Source organism: Sinocyclocheilus grahami, unplaced genomic scaffold (genome assembly GCF_001515645.1).
Source record: "Sinocyclocheilus grahami isolate Dianchi unplaced genomic scaffold, SAMN03320097.WGS_v1.1 scaffold16.1, whole genome shotgun sequence".
Classification (NCBI taxonomy): Eukaryota; Metazoa; Chordata; class Actinopteri; order Cypriniformes; family Cyprinidae; genus Sinocyclocheilus; species Sinocyclocheilus grahami.
This window is the reverse complement of record NW_015505195.1, coordinates 3,650,763-3,668,956: the sequence shown is the minus strand read 5'-3', so window position 1 is coordinate 3,668,956 and position 18,194 is coordinate 3,650,763. Positions and strand designations below refer to the sequence as shown.

Below are 18,194 nucleotides of genomic sequence, written 5' to 3'. Positions count from 1 at the left end.
AACATTTGTTACTCTATAAAACACAGCTGTCTCATCTGAACTGTAACTTCATCATTCCTTTCCCTTAGTTGGATGGATGGGAATGTTGGAATTCACTGGCACACGCACACACACACACACACACACACGATCGTGACACAGGCACGTTTTACAGACATGCTGAGTCGGAGATAGACGGTCAGGAGTGTATCCTCACGCTGGTGTTAATGAAAGCTTTGATGATTTCGATCCCATGAATGAGCCAAGTGAAATAACTATGAGCCCCAGGCATGGCAGTTTTGATACCCGAGTCATTTCAGCTTCCATACAATGTACAATGTCACAAAAACAGTGAAACTTTCTTATCCTTAACTCACAAGTTGTGTCAATAGTAATATATAATGTTCTTCAGTGGCTTTACTTTCTCAGGTGATCAAACAATTCAATGCAACTTAGAGCCATTTGGGTCCAAGGGACATCTTGTGACTTCCCCCTCCCTTCTGTCCATCTCTCTGGTTGGCCTCTCAGTGTGTTTTGGCCTATATATTCAGTCATGAAAACAGCTCTAAAGATTACGCAATGTTCAGAGCGAGGCTCGGAGGAAAGAAACACATGATGAAATGCCAAGTTATGTTGAAAACAAGCCACGTGATAGAGGAGGAGCAGAGGGTACTCTAGGTTGACAGAGTGGGGTCTTCGCAAAAGGGTCCAAATGGTATTCTAACTCTCCATTGGGTAGGAATGCATAACAGAGTCAATAACAGCAGCACACACATGTACATCCCAAAGAGGGTGGGATCTGATTGGTGAGGTTCTATGGGTGTGTTAGGAAAAGTAGGCTCATGTCTGGTTGTTCTGTATAAGAGAACTAATCTGCATTTGAATGTACAGTGCAAGAACATATGTGACGTTTTTGTTGGGGAGGAAAAGTGAGGAAAGTGGAGAAAGTGAAAAAGAGAGGTGTTTGTGTGTGCGATGACAGTGAGAGTGTGTGTGTTTGGAGAGGGAGATAAAGACAGACGAGTGTGTGTGTGTGTGTGTGTGTGTGTTTGGACTGATCTCTTTGGGAATTCTGAAGTCCTCTTCTGTTACATCAAGGGTGTGTAGGTTTTCCGAGGAGTCAGCTAGTACATACAAACATAATGAAGATGTATTCACACTTCTGCTGTAGCGCCTAAACCTTTCCTGGAATCAAAATCCATGTGGCAGGAAAGTATGAACAGCTTATGAGGTGACTGTCATCAGAAACATCAGGCATTGACAGCAGAATACACCTGAATGTGATTACATCCTCACTACCTGCTCAACCTGAGATTGTGGATTACATATTACTGCTTGGCTGCACAGAATAGGTATACATAAGGTCTGGCTATAAAAAAATAATCTATGAAACTAATAAAGTTGAAAGGTTTTGTAGAAAAACAGCAACTGTGGAGGGAAGCATGTACTTCCTCTTTCCTCTTAAATGAAGAATTTTGTCCATCCCTAAAATATATTTCTGATTAAGCAATGTGTTCTGGGCCTCTATTGTGTAAGTGTGCTTTTTTCAGTTTCTCCTAATCTCCTAGAAACTGGAAATCCTCCAGGCCCCAAACAATAAACCCAGAAAATGTAAATACTAGTGGAACAATATTTGCATGCCTGTGAGAGTCAGAATAGTTGGAGTTTCAAGAACATAACAGTGACGTAAATGCAGGGTAAAAAATAAAAATAAAAAAACTTCAAATTAAACAGGATCACACTGAAACGTTTTTTTTAGATAAAGCATATCCCAATTCCTTATATTTAAATACAGATATAGCCTAGATATGTACTACATATATCTCTAGGTATGTACTTGTCCTTAGATATGTCTGCATATTACACTTATCTAAAGATTTTCTATCATAACACTCGTTTGTTTGTTCGTTTCTTCCTCACAATATTATTAAACTGTATGCATTTATTCAAATATTTATTTTGGTTTCAGAGTATTTCAGAGTCCCTGGGATTCAGTAGTCTAGAATCTAGATAACAGTATAAAATAGCAAATTCGAATCCCAAGATAGACAACCTTATGCAACATTTACCCGCATTAAATCAGCTTGATATCGCCAATGCTTGATTACACCGCGCGTGCTCTCGCGTGTGCTTTCATCTCGTCCTGCACGTATCCAGCACTCCAGTCTCCAGGAGCATGAGGTCAAAGCTCCGCCCACTGACGTGCAGTTTCTGCTTCATTACAGTTCTGGTACATTCCGAAAGAACATGACAATATCCAGATAATAACACGTAGGCCTAACAGACGGTCGGCCAGGCGTTTTGTTGCTGAAAGCGAAAGATTGTTGTTAAGCAGCAGTGCTTAATCTGATGCAACTCACTACTTAACCAAGACATTTATATTTATAACTATATTTAGAGATTAATACATTTATTGTGTGTATGCATGCGCATATACAACATTTGCAGTTGGAAGCATATATTATGCTTCTATGTAGGTGCTCATGTATGTTTTACAGAGCAATGCCTGGTCAAATGAATCACTTACTCTTTTGAGTCGCTTCTTTGAATCAGACAACCACACTCGCGCATTGATTACTTTATGGACCTTAATTAATGTATTATGACGGCTGTAGATGATGATATATAGTACCAATGTATTGCCATCTGATATCATGACTGCACTGCACCACTATACAGGAAAAACAGTGCTGTCCTGAAAAAAGAAAGATGTACACATGCAAAGGCAACTGGCAAAATAGTTCTTCAGTGTATCTTCTTTTGGGTGTGTTTTTCCCTAATAAAAATGTATTATGAAATTATATTATTATTTATTAATATTTCTTAAACGTTGCTTAAGCATGTAGTATAAATACGTTCTCTGAACTTTTTTTCAGCTTTCAGTTGAACCTTTTTTTTAGAGCAGTTGGCAGCTTGGCTTCATTTAGAGTATTTGTTACATTTGTGCATGAAAACACTAATAGCAGTCTGCTAACAAAGCTTTTTGAATTGGCGTGAATCTCTAAGATCTTTACTTGGCTTTGGAAATGGGCTTTAACCGGCACATAACAAACTAGCATAACCTTTTTGTTTTTTATTTTTATTAGACATTAAAGACATAACATGCAACATTTACAACTTCAACAAGACATCCAAAAAGATAACACAATTAAAGGAATGGGTTTACATTACATAGAAAAAAAATAAAATCAATAATACTAAAAAAATATAAAAAAAGACAGCATATACCCGTAGTAACTTCAACTCTTTAGCGAATAAAATTGTATCTCTACATTTTTTGTTATCAATACATTGGAGAGACTCAAAATACAAATGAAAACCAGTCATAAAGACCTTCAAACAGGGTTTAGAACTGTTTCTTTTACTTTTATGAATATGAAATTTACCAAATAAAAATCATTAGATTCATCACAAACTAGCATAACCTTGTTGCAGCGTTCAACGTCAGTGTTGCGTGACACTAAAACACGCCCTCTCATTATAATGCAGAGACTGCTGGAAAAATCTGGAATTGCGGGCAGATTGAAGATTGCGACATGGAGAGGTGAAGTTGAAGTCAAGGGTGGAGCGCGATTAACAGTTGAACAGACAAGCTGGGGCTGAATAATTATTTCCTCTAAATGTGCAACTCAGCACTTATTCAGCATGCAGGATAGTAGACAACAGAGCAATGAGACAACTATAAACTCATTACAAACTGGCTTAGTCGTAGTTAAAACGCTAAAGAAAGAACAATTATAAAAGAGCCTTGTCCAAAAAAGAAAGCCCGTTGCATAACCGAATTGTGGACCTAGTTTAATAAAATTAGTGATCAGGACTCAAGGTAATGCAACATTTCATCATCCAGGGCTGCGTTCAGATCCGACGAAAACGGTGCAAAACGTTTTTTAAACGGAAATGGTGGTGCATTGAACACTGTTCTGATGACACAAGAGTTGCAGCTATGGCAGCTGAGAAGGCCATTCTTTGTGTTCTTTTTGAAGAATTTTCGGAGCCTGATGAAATCGGTATAAATACGCGTTTAATACTGCAAAATACGCTCGATGGTACAGTCACTGCCCTTGCCGTCCAGAATAAAAGAGAACATCCCAATCAAATGAAGCGATTTGAAGAAACTGTGGCTCTTAATTATTGTGATCCAACATTTGCCTCGCATTTCAGGGTGAAAAGACAAACATTTCAGGTGAAAGATAATCCACTTACCTCCAAGACTGTGTTATGATCTATATGACTATATTTTTATTGTGAGTATTAGGCTTATCATTATTGCTGATCACTATTGTTGTGCTATGATATTGTACTATTTACCATTATATAATCAGAGGGGTATAGAAACGTTTATGAAAGTGTCACTCCATAATACAATAGCAAAATATATAAATATGTATAGTATTTTATGTTACATTAATCAGTATTTAGCGCACCTTCCTAAGGAAAGGATATGGACCAGAAGACATTGCAATTACTAAATGATATTTAGACAAGACTTTCAGAAGTTCCAGTTCTATACTTGTGCCCTTATTATTTCAGTTATTTTGCCTTTAATGTAAATAAACATGTGCAAACAATATACTTGCTCTTGTGAATTTATTTGGATGTTGATTACATTGTGCGAGCTGTCTCTTTAATACCGCGTGGTTTACATGCATGTTGCTGCTGATTGGGCTGACATGTTTGAGACACCCACCAAACAAGAGAAAAGGCATCTCAAACCCTGTTGCACACCGTTTCCAGGAAACATGTCGTTCAAACCGGAAACCGTTGCAAAATGGTGCACAGCGGTTTGAGCTTGAACTTGCCCCAGGTCTGTGTTGTGAAATGCCTTTATCGCCATCTAGTGGACAGAAACAAATGTGTTTCACGTTTATGAATCAGCAGGCTAACGGGGCACCATTTCTGTCAGCCCTTTAACTGCAATCTAATTTAATTGTGAAAATCATGAGAAGGCTGAGAAAATAAGACTGAGACAAAACCAGAAAAGTTGGAGAAACAGGAGTGTCTTTCATTTAAGACACAGATAAGATTAAAACAAAAGCAGAAAGTCCACATGATATAGCATGTTGTGAAATAAAATGGCAGGGATGATATCTTTTATAGTAGTCAGACATTAAGTCCTACCGCTTCCTCAAGATTTTAGTTAGAATTAATGTTGATGAGAACACGACCAGTAACCGAGAACAGAAAAAGAATTGACAATAAAGCAGACTTGACTTGACTTGACTTGACTTCAGATTTGGTGAGTGTAATCATAAGGCCTTTGCAATGCTAAGTTTTCGTTAAAGGGACGGGACGAAACGTTTGTCTGTGACGGCATGTCAAAGTTCGATGCTGTGCCATGGAAAAGGAAGTTGTTATAACTCAGCCATGCAATGTCCGATCTGCACCAAACTTCACATGTTTGATAAGATTCCTGGCCTGAACACATCTACATACCAATATTCAGTTATAGTCATAGCTCCACCTACTGTCACCAGGAAATCTCATGTTTTACACTAACTCAAACATACCATGTCCAATCTGCACTAAACTTCACATGTTTGATAAAAGTCCTGGCCTGAAGACATCTACATGCCAATATTCAGTTGTAGTCATGGCGCCACCAGCTGGCAGCAGGAAGTTTGACATATATAAATGACTTTGACATATTTCTCCTATATTTACCACTTTAAATGAATATTGCCCACTGTTCGCTGTTTTCCAAATGCCACTGGGTGGATGCTGAGCCTGCTGATATCATCAGAGGAAACAAATGCCTTGTATCTCTGGATAGGAGGAAACTCTTTATAACTTTGTTTTCTCATCTGCATGTCCTCACATCATAAGTTGCTCATCTGGGACACGTGCTACGACGTATTATAAATCGCAGAATAATATTTCCTCAGTGCGGTTTATTAATAAAGCCCCGTGATCTGGCCTGGATGCAGACAACCATGTCCTTATACATGGCAGATTCTCAGACTGTCTAATTGCATTCTAAGAATCTGTTCCATTTGCAGACTTGGTCTATTTATATCCCACTGTAAATTGTATGACCCAATTTGATATGCACCACAGATGCCCAATGGCAGGTTGAGGATAATGAGACAAAGCCTGGGAAGTCAAACACTACACTTGACCACCCCAAAGTTTTCTGCATAATTTATTATCTATATCTTGATTCATAGTTTATTCATCTTAAATGATGCTGCAAATGGTCAACAAGTTACTTTTTATATGGTGACCTATATGATGGACATGCTATACTAGAAGTGTCTTTAAATGTCTGCATAGCTCATTTGGATGACCTACAGAGGTTTAGGTGTGGCGGACTAAATAGAGAATAAATTCAGCAGTGTCAAAAGGTACAGTATTTGGACATTTAATTCACATTTTTGATGACTTTTGAATGTTTGAACGTCACTGCATTGCAAAAAAATACAATGAAGTGGCATTCATTTTAAAGAATTATAAGCATAAGCACACTTTTTAAGCCAGTTTGTTAGGTTTTAAATGATAAAACAATTGACATACTAATAAAAGACTGATTTCATACTGTATGTTCACTAAAAATCCTTTGAATCAATTGGTTAAAAGTGCTCAAATAACTCCAAAAAGTTAGTTATGAGAAAAAATCTTGGATAAAACTTTAGTATTTTGCTATCTGAGCAATATAATTCATTTGTTTTAAGTGTGACTTTGGTGATCAAATACATTTTTAAATTAATTATTTAATTAATTCACTCCTTATTACACTCTAAAAAATGAGAAAATTTTGGGTTTTAAACTTGATTAACAACTAAACACATCCAACAAATCAAGGACATTTTGGTGCAAAACAAAATGTTTTGTTTGGATCATTAGGTCCTTACCAACATTAGTGGGGAAGATATGCTCATTGTTGATCTGGACCTCAATCCAGTCCATTAGCAGGCTCATGTATTTGGGAGCAGAGAGAGCGGTGGGCTTCTTATACTTTTGTTCATCCTGCCAGCGGTACTCGTACTTAGGCCCGCCTGACATAACGGGGCAGGTCTGGTCTGTGCAGGAGTCGCTGATGGTGCCATAGATGAGGTTGATGCGGTTAAAGAAGTCCACCACGTGAACGGCCACCCAATCATTGAGGTCTTCGCCGTGCGGCAGCTGCACCGCCTGCTTCAGGTCCAGGCCGGCATTTAGGGACGCCTGTGCTTTCTTGTGCAGCTCAAAGCGCTGCGTTCCAGGCTCAAACTTGCGCTTGGGCCGGAATGTCCTGTCCTTGTTGAAGACTTGTTTTAGGGCCGTGGACATGGTTGCTAGGGGACAGGATTGTTGTGTAATGTGTCTAAAATGAGCCTTTTGATAGCAAGGGTGCCTGAAATGAAAAATTAAAGGACAGATAAACAAGGACAATATTGTGTGGAGGCTTTTCAGTATCACCGACTGATGAAGGACGGATGCTGAATGAGAAAAAGGGAAAGAAAATAAAACTAGGTCAAACTTTGTCTCCTCCAGTGTTCCAAGTTCTTTTGAATAAGGGTTTGATTACATAAGACGAGAACATCATTTTATACGATAACACACACATTAAGAGCAGTTTCTAGCAAATGTTTTATGTTTATATTATTTAGTGCTGAGCCAGACTAAAAATATATTAACATAAGAAGATTTCATTAATTTCCATGACTTCTCCAGGACTTTCTCTAATATTTCCAGGTTTACAGATGGGAACCCTGGTAGACAAAACATTAAAAGAGTGCTTGAGATGTTCAGATTTTCTTCTCGCTGTGACACTGAAATAACTTCATTATCAAATCGAAATATTTTTTCCATCATTATTCAAATATTTTTGGACCAACATTTTTACTACTGCACAAGCATATTCTCAAACTCAAGGATTAATTCCAATCTGCTGCGCTTCAACATTAAGTGATAGAATGGCACATGTAGCAAGAAACAGCATTTTGAGTATTTGTTTTTAAAGATTTTCTCAGTTTAACCAACTGAACAAACAAAATATCATATCTGTATGTTAAAGAAAAGTCGGCCACTGAACAGGTTGTATACAGAGGTATTATATTTAGAATATTAGGGGAATTACTGAGTAATTTCCTGTTGGGCACCATGGGTGGCATTTACTGGCCAGGGCAGGGGGATTTCACTAACTTGTATAATAGTTACAGTATGTTTATTAATAACTTAGAACACATATTTTTCAAAAGTAGGCCTATGCATTTCAAATTAAAACTTTAAAAATTATTTGAATACATATTTTTACGTTAAATATACATATACATGTACATACATTACCTTTTAAATTTAAATATTGATATATTGTAAACATGTAAATATGCACATGTTTGTAAATGAATGGATGCCAGTAGCAAACATCAAAAGCGAAACATGTTAATTCCGTATGACGATGTCTTTTTAATGGCGTGACCAGGACACGAATTTAACTTTCATGAAAACACACAGGTGCGATAACAAACGAACCTTTGTAAAATCGACAGTTGAATACCCAGAACGTACCAAATTACGATGCTGTTAAGCAAATGTTTTTGTAGCGTACAGTGAAGTTGAAGCAAACTTACCGAGCGAGCGCCTTTCTTGTTCCGCTTTGATGTGAACCGCCTTTTTACACCGCCCTCTATTTTGTTCGTTATTCAAGAACGTGCTTGGTTATTGTAATTACATTGTATTTACAATTGTTATAGAGTTAAAAGGAACGTGGCCTTCGTACTGTAACAATTATTAAGTCCACACTTTCTAAGGAAACCACAAGCCCCTCCCTGCTGAGCAAAGTACACTTCCTCTATTGAAACATCAGTGGAGCCTCTCTCCAGTCTGCACTGAACATGAAGGAAGTGCATTGGATACACTATGGTTACACACTAACATCAAAACATTTAATAAACAAATAGAGGAGTCCACAGCTAAAGCCACACTAATACACATTCAAGAGTAAACTATGTCTGTAAGGTAGATTTTAATTGAAAGGTTAAACTGTTCTCAGAATAGATTTATTTTTATAAATGTAAGACTGGGACGAGATGTCAATTGTTTTAAATGTCGAGTTTATTATTAATTATAATATTTATCAGCCAAAACAATGATTTTATTTTTTATTACATTTTATATTTGTGCTATTTATGTTATAATTCAGCTGGCAAGCCTATAAAATTTAGCTTGATGACAGATTCCATAAACTTACACTTACAAATAATTTAGTTTAAGTGATTTTAAAAGGCTGCTTTTTAAACTTTTTTTAATATAAATGTATAATTCAGCTGACAAGCCTATACAATTCTGCTTGATGAGATTCCATAAACTTACACTTACCCCCCCCCCCCAACATTTTTTTACAAATAATTTCGTTTAAGTGATTTTAAAAGGCTGCTTTTTTAAAATATAAATATGCAATAAATATCTCCGATGCATTAAAAATATATAATTATGTTCATCTTTTTATGTTCAAGTGGAAAGGTTATGCATATGAAAGTCAGTTCCAGTGCATCTGTTTAACATGAATTTTTTTTTATTGCATTTACAGTTTATTGCAAGGTTTAAAAAACCTTCAGACGTGTCACAAAATTAATTTTCATACAAATATTTGAGAACACATATTGTTAAAAGGAAGGCAGGAAACTTACAATCAAATTATTAAACAAAAAACAAGACGTTTAAGTAAGTATTTCCTCTCGTATTGAAAGTGTTAATGGATGATAGAGAAAACGTATCCATCTGATGTCAATAACTGAAACACTTGTAGGAAGAAAAGCATTTCCTGGCATATTTAATTAGTAAATAGGCACTGAACGCAAATAGTATGAGCACTGATAATAGCAGGCCAATAAGTTAAAAAGGTGACTTGTATTGCTAAGTCTATAGTATGATGGACATAATATTAAAGTTACTTAAAGCAAATATTTTAAAACTGTTCTTCACATGTTTTCATTCTGTCCTGGCTCAAAACACACAGGTCAAAGAGACCCACTGGAAGAAAAAAAAAATCCGTACAAAAATGGAAAAGGTTCTGGTAATTTTCTGCCAGCACATTATCCATTAAATTTGCAGACATTTCCTTTAACCCCAAAACACAACACAATACAATGCAAAATTCATAAAATTGCAAAAAATAGATTTGCCCCTGTGATCACATAGGGGGCTTTCCGTTCTCTGTTTTCATGTAGTCCGGAATCTTTTTGGAAATGGAGTAATAGAAATTTCTCATCTTCTCCTCCACTTTGACAAAACCTGGCCGTTCTTCATGCCTGAAGAAGACAAGAGTCAGATGCCAATCAGAGGTTATTTATATTCCCTTGAGCCCCCCATTCACACACAAGCAAACAGACAAGTATTACGAGTAGCTTATAATGTCAATGTAAGAAACGTAATGGCATTAGATTGTATTTACTTGTATGTCCAGCACTCCTTCATCAGTTCATGCATGGTCTCAGGACATCCAGCAGGGCAATCCATACGACTACCACTTTCAATAAAACTCATTACCTCTGGGCCTTTCATTTTCTGCATGAGGAAGGTAAACGGATGAAAAGTCACGTGAGCAACTTACTGAAGTTGGTTTTAAGCACTGTGACAGTGTAAATATTTACCTTATAAGGCTTTCCTCCATAGGAGAAGGCCTCCCACATCGTAATGCCAAAGCTCCAAACGTCACTTTTGCTGGAGAACTTATGATATTGAATGCACTCTGGTGCGTACCACTTCAGAGGCCATTTACCTCCTGTACGGGCCTACACACATACAAAACCACACTCTGAATGAGTATTCGCTTTTTAACTTTTACCTGCACAATGCATCAATCAGTAACATCTGACTATTGGGCCACTGATGGTCATGTGACTAGTCATGAAACAGGAGCAAGGAACCCCATTGTAAGTATATCTGACAGTGCAATATACTGTAGAAGATTTAGAAATGTATAGAGAGGATTTAATTTCTCCAAGACTACAATGTGTCCCATTAAATATACTAAATTATATTAATTATAATTAGAATGTAACTGTGTTCCAAGTGTGTTTCTCTCACAGTACACCTGAGAGCAGCCCACCTTGTAATAGTTGTCATCTGCACCCAGTGCCTTGGAGAGGCCGAAGTCACTGATCTTGGCATATTGCTGGTTGACTAATAGTACATTACGGGCTGCCAGGTCTCTGTGCACAAAGTTCCTTTCTTCTAAATACTTCATCCCCATCGAGACCTGATGCATTAACATCACAATGTTTTCCATAGTGATCTGGTCCCTGAAAGGAGCAATACTGATCAACTTGGGAATTTTCTGATTTAGTCAGAACAATGTTTTAAATGCTGACTCTATTTAATATTTGCTTGCCCATTGCTTACAGATTAGAGATTTCACACTTACTTTAACACAAGTTGGAACAGAAATCACTATTAAATCACTACTATATGACTATATATTAATAACACAAATTAAAGAACAAGTTATAAATATTTGTATTCTGATTTACTCACTTCTTGCCAGAGAGAAACTTGTTGAGTGGGCCAGCGGGGGCCATTTCCATCACCAACATGAGCACTTCAGCCTCACAGACTCCAATCATGCGCACAATGAACGGATCACTCAGCTGATGCATAATATGGGCCTCTCGCATCATTTCATCCTTTACTGATTTTTCATTCTCATTCTTCAGCACTTTAATTGCCACATCAATCTGTTTGCTACACAAGAGAAGGAAACATGAGCTTATGATGTAAACGTATTTAATTTTAGGAAAATGTTACAACACAAATTCTTCCACTCTTTGTAGTCACCTTTCCATTTTGAATACACCTTTCTTGACACAGCCGAAGTTGCCTGAACCAAGCTCCACCTCGTCGATCATGAGCTTGTCTCTCTTGATGAACAGGGACTTCTTCTTGCATTCATTTGGATCATCGTAAGGACTGATGAATGCATCATGGTCCATAGGCAAAGCTGGACGTGGAGGCTCAGCTCCTGAAGGCTTGGGCACTGGGGAACAACACAGCAGATGTTATTAGTGTGCTAATTAACTTTTGAAAGTGATCACTTTTGTTTAAACTACCGTAGTTTACGGCAGCTCCGCTGGGATTTTTGTTGTGTTTTTAGGAACATTTTTACGAAAACATTCAGTTTTTTATTGCTAACAAGTAAACATACATTTTCTTGTGGTAGCTGTAGTAGTGCTTATGTAGCAACGTGTTAGCAACATATATTTTTTTAAGCACACAGTGGTTAAAAATTCACATTTGAGGTATGATTGTTGAAAATTCTCTTCATGTAGCTAATGCTAACCACAGACCTTATTTTACTCATGAACTGAAAACCAGCATTCTGAAAACCCATAGAAATGCCAGTAGAAACACGTGGTTAATGCAAATTCTCTTCTTCAGGACTACAAACTGTACAGCTGTATGGTAAATCCAAGCCATTTATTTTTGTTGTTCTTTTTTGTTGTTCATAGTTTGTGCAAATCTATGTGGTCTGATTCCAGAGAGTTTAGTAGTAATAGCCAAAACTTGATGCATTTATCACTAAGACAGCACAGAGACTCTGAGACTTGGACTGTATTTGTTTTAAACATATTTCAAGTAGACATACATTTCTAGGCATATTTGTTGATTTTATCACTGCTGTTAGATGGTTTCAACTTTCTAATGTTGTACCGATACAAACTTACCCATAGGGGGCGGTGTGTATCCATTACCTCTCTGCCTCCTCTGAAACACACAAACAGAAAGCCCTACGATTAACCACATGCACAAAATTATTAAATGTCTTCAAAAAATAGATGTGCTCTGTCAGCCAGGCTTACCGGAACGTTTGTAAGAGCTAAAAGTGAAGAAAAGAAAAGAGAAGAAAAATATCTTAGACGATCTGAAATCGTACCATATAAAGCCCCAAGACTGATTGTTCATAGGCATATACATATATTTGCTGTTTTGGGGAAGAGATATATGTTTTACATAAAATGTTTTTAACATGAAAGTTTATACCTGAAACTGCATTACTTTGGTTGATACACGGTTCTCTCAGTACAGTCACAAGACCATCAGGCTTCATCTTTAAATATTCAACCAGCTGCCCTCCAGAAGAATATAATTATTACAAAAAACATCAAAGACAACTACAAAAATAAAAAGGTCAAAGTCTTTATATATGCAGATACATTTTGATATGGTCATAAATTACTATTGTATTATCTATTGGATGTTTTTGTTTGCTTTGCAAGCTGTTATACTAAAACACATTTTCAATATTTTAAAACAATTGAATATGCACATGTATTTATTGTGCAATACTTTAAATGATTTAAATTATATTTTAATTTACTTTTTGTGGTGCCAAACACCACAGCATGTACAAATAAAAATAATTATATTATATAACCTTCACAAAACATAAATCTTAAATATCTATGTCATAGGCATACTCTTTTCTTGTCATACTTGTTATGGAGCTAAATATAATGAGTTTAAATCTAATTTAGCAAAAGCTATTACATTCTAGTAACATTGTGTGAAGGGTATTTTTACCCTTCAATCTTTTTTACTCTTTCATAAAGCAGAATATGAGATGACAGGTTCATTGATGGGTAAAGCATACCTGCCACACCGTGTCAAATTTAGTTCCCTCTGGCATTGCGCATTTCCCTGATTTGTCGTGTAAAATCTGATAATGGTATACTGTTTTTCCGTATGTCAGTGACAGCGCATACGTGCCAAATTCTTCTCTCTCTCGGACTCTGGAAAACAAAACAAATCACAAGATCACAGGTCAGATATTTGTTTTCTGTGCTTTCCTATTTCTCTTTAGTTATTGGAGTAACATGTTTATGTCATCTTGACCAATCCTGCTGTGTGTATTTTTGAATTTCATATTTTCATGATGCAGACAGAGCTATTTGAGGGAATGTAGATGAGCAAATACAGCATCTATAGCCGACATCATTTTTTAAATCATCCGCTTTGCATTGATTTTACTCATTACATCACCCAAGACCTAACTTTATCTCTGCTACAAACAATATTGTTCATCAGGTTTGCCTCTAAATGCAGCCCATGTGTCATCATGACATTTCCACCATAATGCTGCGGGAAAACTTTAGACTGATGACTCCTCAAGCTCTTCACTCACAGGAACTTTCCATCCGGCTGAGATCCTGAATACAGTCGTCTCTCACCCTCCTGGCGAGGGATCTTGCCATGGAACCAGGGCATTTTCTCATGCGCTGTGGTGGCAATCAGTTTCTCTAGCTGTGGGGCCTGGCTAATGACGGCTTGTTCCATGGCCTCCCCCTAAACAAAAAGGAACATAATATCCTATTTTTGTGATCTCTCATGAAAAATGGTCAAACACGTCCTTACCGTTGGAGACTGACAATAAAATGTAATATTTTTTTAAAAAGAAAATAATAAAGTGCATAAAATATGGCGTAAATACATTTAAATAAGAGGAATAGGCCATAATGGTGTCATTTGCAGGAAAAATACTTTAATGTGTACGCAAGACAATTTTACGGTTAAATATATGGTTAACTAAAAAAAATGAAAAGCATGTATTCTAAAGAATGACCTGTAAATGTAAGAATGTCTGTTACACTTTTCATTTTTAAAGTTCAAGAACTTAAATATTTCCATTTAAACTATGACTAAATGGATAGCCCACCTAAAAAAAGGAAAATTCTGTCATCATTTACTCACAGTCAGGTTGGAAAAAAAGTGATATGGAACCGTATCGTGGTCATCAAACCTACAATTATTTCATAGCCACACAGTTACCTAATATTAATCAAAACCTTGCTTGTCAATCAGAATCAAACCCATTTTGAACCTCTTACCTCCAGGTTCCAAGTCTGACGCACATATTCCCTGAGCATATTGTCCCTCAGGCTGTCAAAGACGCCTGCCTTGATTGATGTGTCAGCCGTTCGCAGGCAGGGTTTTCTCAAGGTGCACATGAGCCCATCGGGGTCTTTGCTGTAGAACTCACAGAGCTCAGCAGGTCCGCAGTGAGGCTTCCCACCTGCGATGCAGTATGTGCCGTTAAGCTGTTTTTCAATGGAGTAATGGTAGAATTCCAGGTTCCAAACCAAAGACAGGACGTAGCCGCCCAAACTGCGGAGGCACTGCCGCAGGAGGAAGTGGCCGTCTCCCATGCCGGCCAGCTTCAGGTGCTCCTCGGCCTCCAAGCGACTGATGCTGCCATAGAAGAACGGGAGGTCCGTGGCAGGGTCGGACATGATGGAGGCGACAAGGGGTTGAAGAGTCTCTCTAGATCAGAAGCTGCGGAAAATGATGTTTGAGAGAGAAAGAGAGAAAAACAGAGAAGGCGAGAGAGATTGAAGTGACTGATAACTTTAACAAAATGGGGCAAACTGTTGTGAGCATGTGTTTCTGCTGATGTGGGATGTGGGAGGATGTTTCCCGTCTGAAAGCATCTCTCCCACTTTTTCTCAGTTTCCCACTTTTTTGTATCCTCAACACAGAAATTAGTAGTTTTTGATGGCTTTATTTCATCAAAAAAATTGGTATGTAGAGGTATATAGTGTTAATAAGACAACATGTAAAAGTTGGTGGTGTGGTTGGAGCTTTAGTGCTTTGCAACCGGCAAAGTCTCGCATTCGGATCGAATCACCACAACAGGAAATTCAGACATATCCTTCCCCGCCCCCGCCAGCCCTTAAATGACAACCCTCCACCCTGCGCAGGTGCTGATGCTTCAAGAATGTTCCTAAGCTTGTCAACAGACACATGCTTTGCTGAAACGCGTCTCTGGGACTGAAAGAAAATGAAGAAGATGATTAAAAATGCTGTACTTGTAGATACCAATAAGGCACAAAGATGAAACTGTGGCACCATGAAAAAAGCATCTGTAACAGACTTCCTCATGTAGTTATGAAAATTTTCCAGTGACTGAATGCTAATGCTGTGTAGAAGAGTAGGAGGTCAATGATCAAGCAAAAAAAAAAAAGCAAAAACTGCACAAAAAAAAAATCCCTACTGCTTTTCTCAATGCCTCACAGGTCAGATTCCATCGTTTTATGCAAATGATCTGACAGTGACTTCTAGACAGAATGGCACATGTCCTGAGGTGGCAACACATGGACTGAGAACAAGTGGAAGACCCTAGACAGGCAGCTTTGATTTAAACCACAGCTTCCTGGACACAGAGCTGCCCACACTTACATGGATGACAACGGTTGAAGACACAGATAAAGACCCACAGCCACACATATACACAAACCTTAAATCTTAAACCACCACAGGCCACAGCAAAGACACTGGGGGACAGTGCACTGTCTGAGGGGAAACATGAGACTCATGAGGCAATTTGATCCTTTCCATTTTACATTTGGAATTTAATGTAGGTGTGATGTTGCAATTTTTTACTATTATTATTTACAGTGCATGGCATAAATGAGTACACCCCCTCTGAAACTTAACAAATTCAGCAATTACTCTTTGCTTAGAAGACATGTTATGGTTTTTTTAGAGATATAATATTCCAACAAGTCTGCTTGATCAGTTACCAAAGAAGAATGTTAAAATTATTCAAGAAAAAAAAAATGTTCTTATCAAAGTGATAAAATGTTGTGTTGCAAAAATGAGTACACCCTCCTAAAAGTTACTAAATAAAACAAAAAAAAAATTTATGGTGTAAGGTTAAGGCAAGTATTGATCAACAGGTAAAAGTATATTGAACCAAAACTTTTAAAGACAAGTAATTTCCTGACAATTAAAAGTGTTATATAGCCCACTGAATCATACTCAGACTTAATGCTGACAACAATGAAACCACTTGAGAGAGAACTGTCAGGAGATTTATTTCTTAGCATAACAGAGGACAATGGTACAAGAGGAATACCAAATTATTGGTTTAAGTGTGAAAATATAGCCAAAGTAACACAGAAATTCAAAAACAATGGACTTGTGAAAAGGCCCCTGAAATAATCAGGTCTTTCTCTTTAAACTTTCATTTAGTGATGAGTGAGTTTTTGCTAGAAAAAGAAACACTGTGAAAGTGTCTCAGAGCCGGCAAAAGCTGTGAAAAGAGTGACACTTTATCTCACAGCGTATGATCCAGCATGCAGAAGTGACATGCATGGTTGTTTATCCACACCAGAACTACCGACTGTAGCCAAAGCACCATAAACTCATTTAGCTTTTTCCAAGGCCCATATTTACAAAATATAGACTTCTGGGAATCCATACTCTGGTCTCATGAGACCAATTCAGTCATTTCGGATCTAACAGCATCCAAAATGTTCTGGTGTTGCTAGAGGAGGACTACAGAGAGAAGTGCCTGGTTCCCACAGTGACGTTCAGTGGTAGTAAAGCTCTTCTATAGGGATGTATAAGTGCTGAAGGTGTGAGGGAGTTGTGCTTTATCAACGCTGTCATGAATTCACACACCACTGTGTGATGTAATACAAAAACCTGAAACTGAGGATGCTACCCTCTTCTCATTCTCTGCACTGTTGGGCTTTTTTTTTAACATTACAATGAAGATATTCATTCTCCTGAGTTGAAAATCCTTCAGTGGACATGTATTTCACTCAATCTTAACACTCTTGAGCAGCTGTGAGAGATTCTGTAGAGATGAGCTGAGCAACACTCCCCATTAAAGATCAGAGCATTTAAGGAGGTCGTCCTCCAGGAGTTAAACAGCACAGATGGGAAAATTTGTCATGAACTTGTACACTCAGTGTCAAGAAGTTCTAGAATATTACACTTGGTTGAATTAAATCTAGGTTGTACTCAATTCTGTAGTCCTTCATTTAAACAAAAATTGGCTAAGTTTCTTATTTTACAGATAGTAATGGCATGTATTTCTCTGTTTTTATTAAGAATATGTTTAATATATTTCAATTTTGCCATCTTTCTATGAATTATATTAGTGATCATTAAGAAAATACATCTTTTATATTTAATCAGAGGGGGTGTACTCATTTATGCTGTGCACTGTATGTTACCCCTGAATATAGCACAACATGAAGGATTTATCAAATCTGCTCAAAAATAAATAATTTAATAAATGATAAATTATTAGATAACTGATGCTTTGATTGTATTTTTAATATTATTTTAGCTATATAAATTACATATTAACACACACATAAATGTATAATTATGTGTGTGTATATATATATGAAGATTTCAGATGCAAACGCCTCTCAGTGCCGTCTGAAATTTTCTTTAGAAATGAGCATTTTTATCAGGCTCTTATGTTTAGGTTCAGTAATTTTACTTTA

At 37.2% G+C, this 18,194-nt stretch overlaps 1 protein-coding gene and 1 pseudogene across 2 annotated transcripts in view; both read right to left on the bottom strand.

The window, feature by feature from the left end:
• Positions 1-6,747: 6,747 nt before the first annotated feature.
• On the bottom strand, positions 6,748-8,757 carry LOC107549985 (MOB kinase activator 3A pseudogene; annotated as a pseudogene).
• A 703-nt stretch (positions 8,758-9,460) lies between these two features.
• The window catches only part of LOC107548917 (tyrosine-protein kinase ZAP-70-like), an 11,147-nt gene continuing 2,413 nt past the window's right edge, over positions 9,461-18,194 (bottom strand). Inside the window, exons 2-13 of one of the 2 annotated variants that reach the window (XM_016229801.1) lie at positions 14,781-15,720; positions 14,078-14,238; positions 13,547-13,685; positions 12,937-13,021; positions 12,756-12,772; positions 12,621-12,660; positions 11,734-11,932; positions 11,434-11,640; positions 11,009-11,201; positions 10,551-10,691; positions 10,352-10,464; positions 9,461-10,208 (exon numbers count right to left, since the gene is read on the bottom strand). In XM_016229801.1, coding sequence (XP_016085287.1) covers positions 10,091-10,208; positions 10,352-10,464; positions 10,551-10,691; positions 11,009-11,201; positions 11,434-11,640; positions 11,734-11,932; positions 12,621-12,660; positions 12,756-12,772; positions 12,937-13,021; positions 13,547-13,685; positions 14,078-14,238; positions 14,781-15,182 — 1,815 coding nt within the window. In that variant the 5' untranslated portion in view covers positions 15,183-15,720 and the 3' untranslated portion in view covers positions 9,461-10,090. The remainder of the gene's footprint in view (positions 10,209-10,351; positions 10,465-10,550; positions 10,692-11,008; positions 11,202-11,433; positions 11,641-11,733; positions 11,933-12,620; positions 12,661-12,755; positions 12,773-12,936; positions 13,022-13,546; positions 13,686-14,077; positions 14,239-14,780; positions 15,721-18,194) is intronic. The other variant, XM_016229795.1, reaches the window with a different exon arrangement.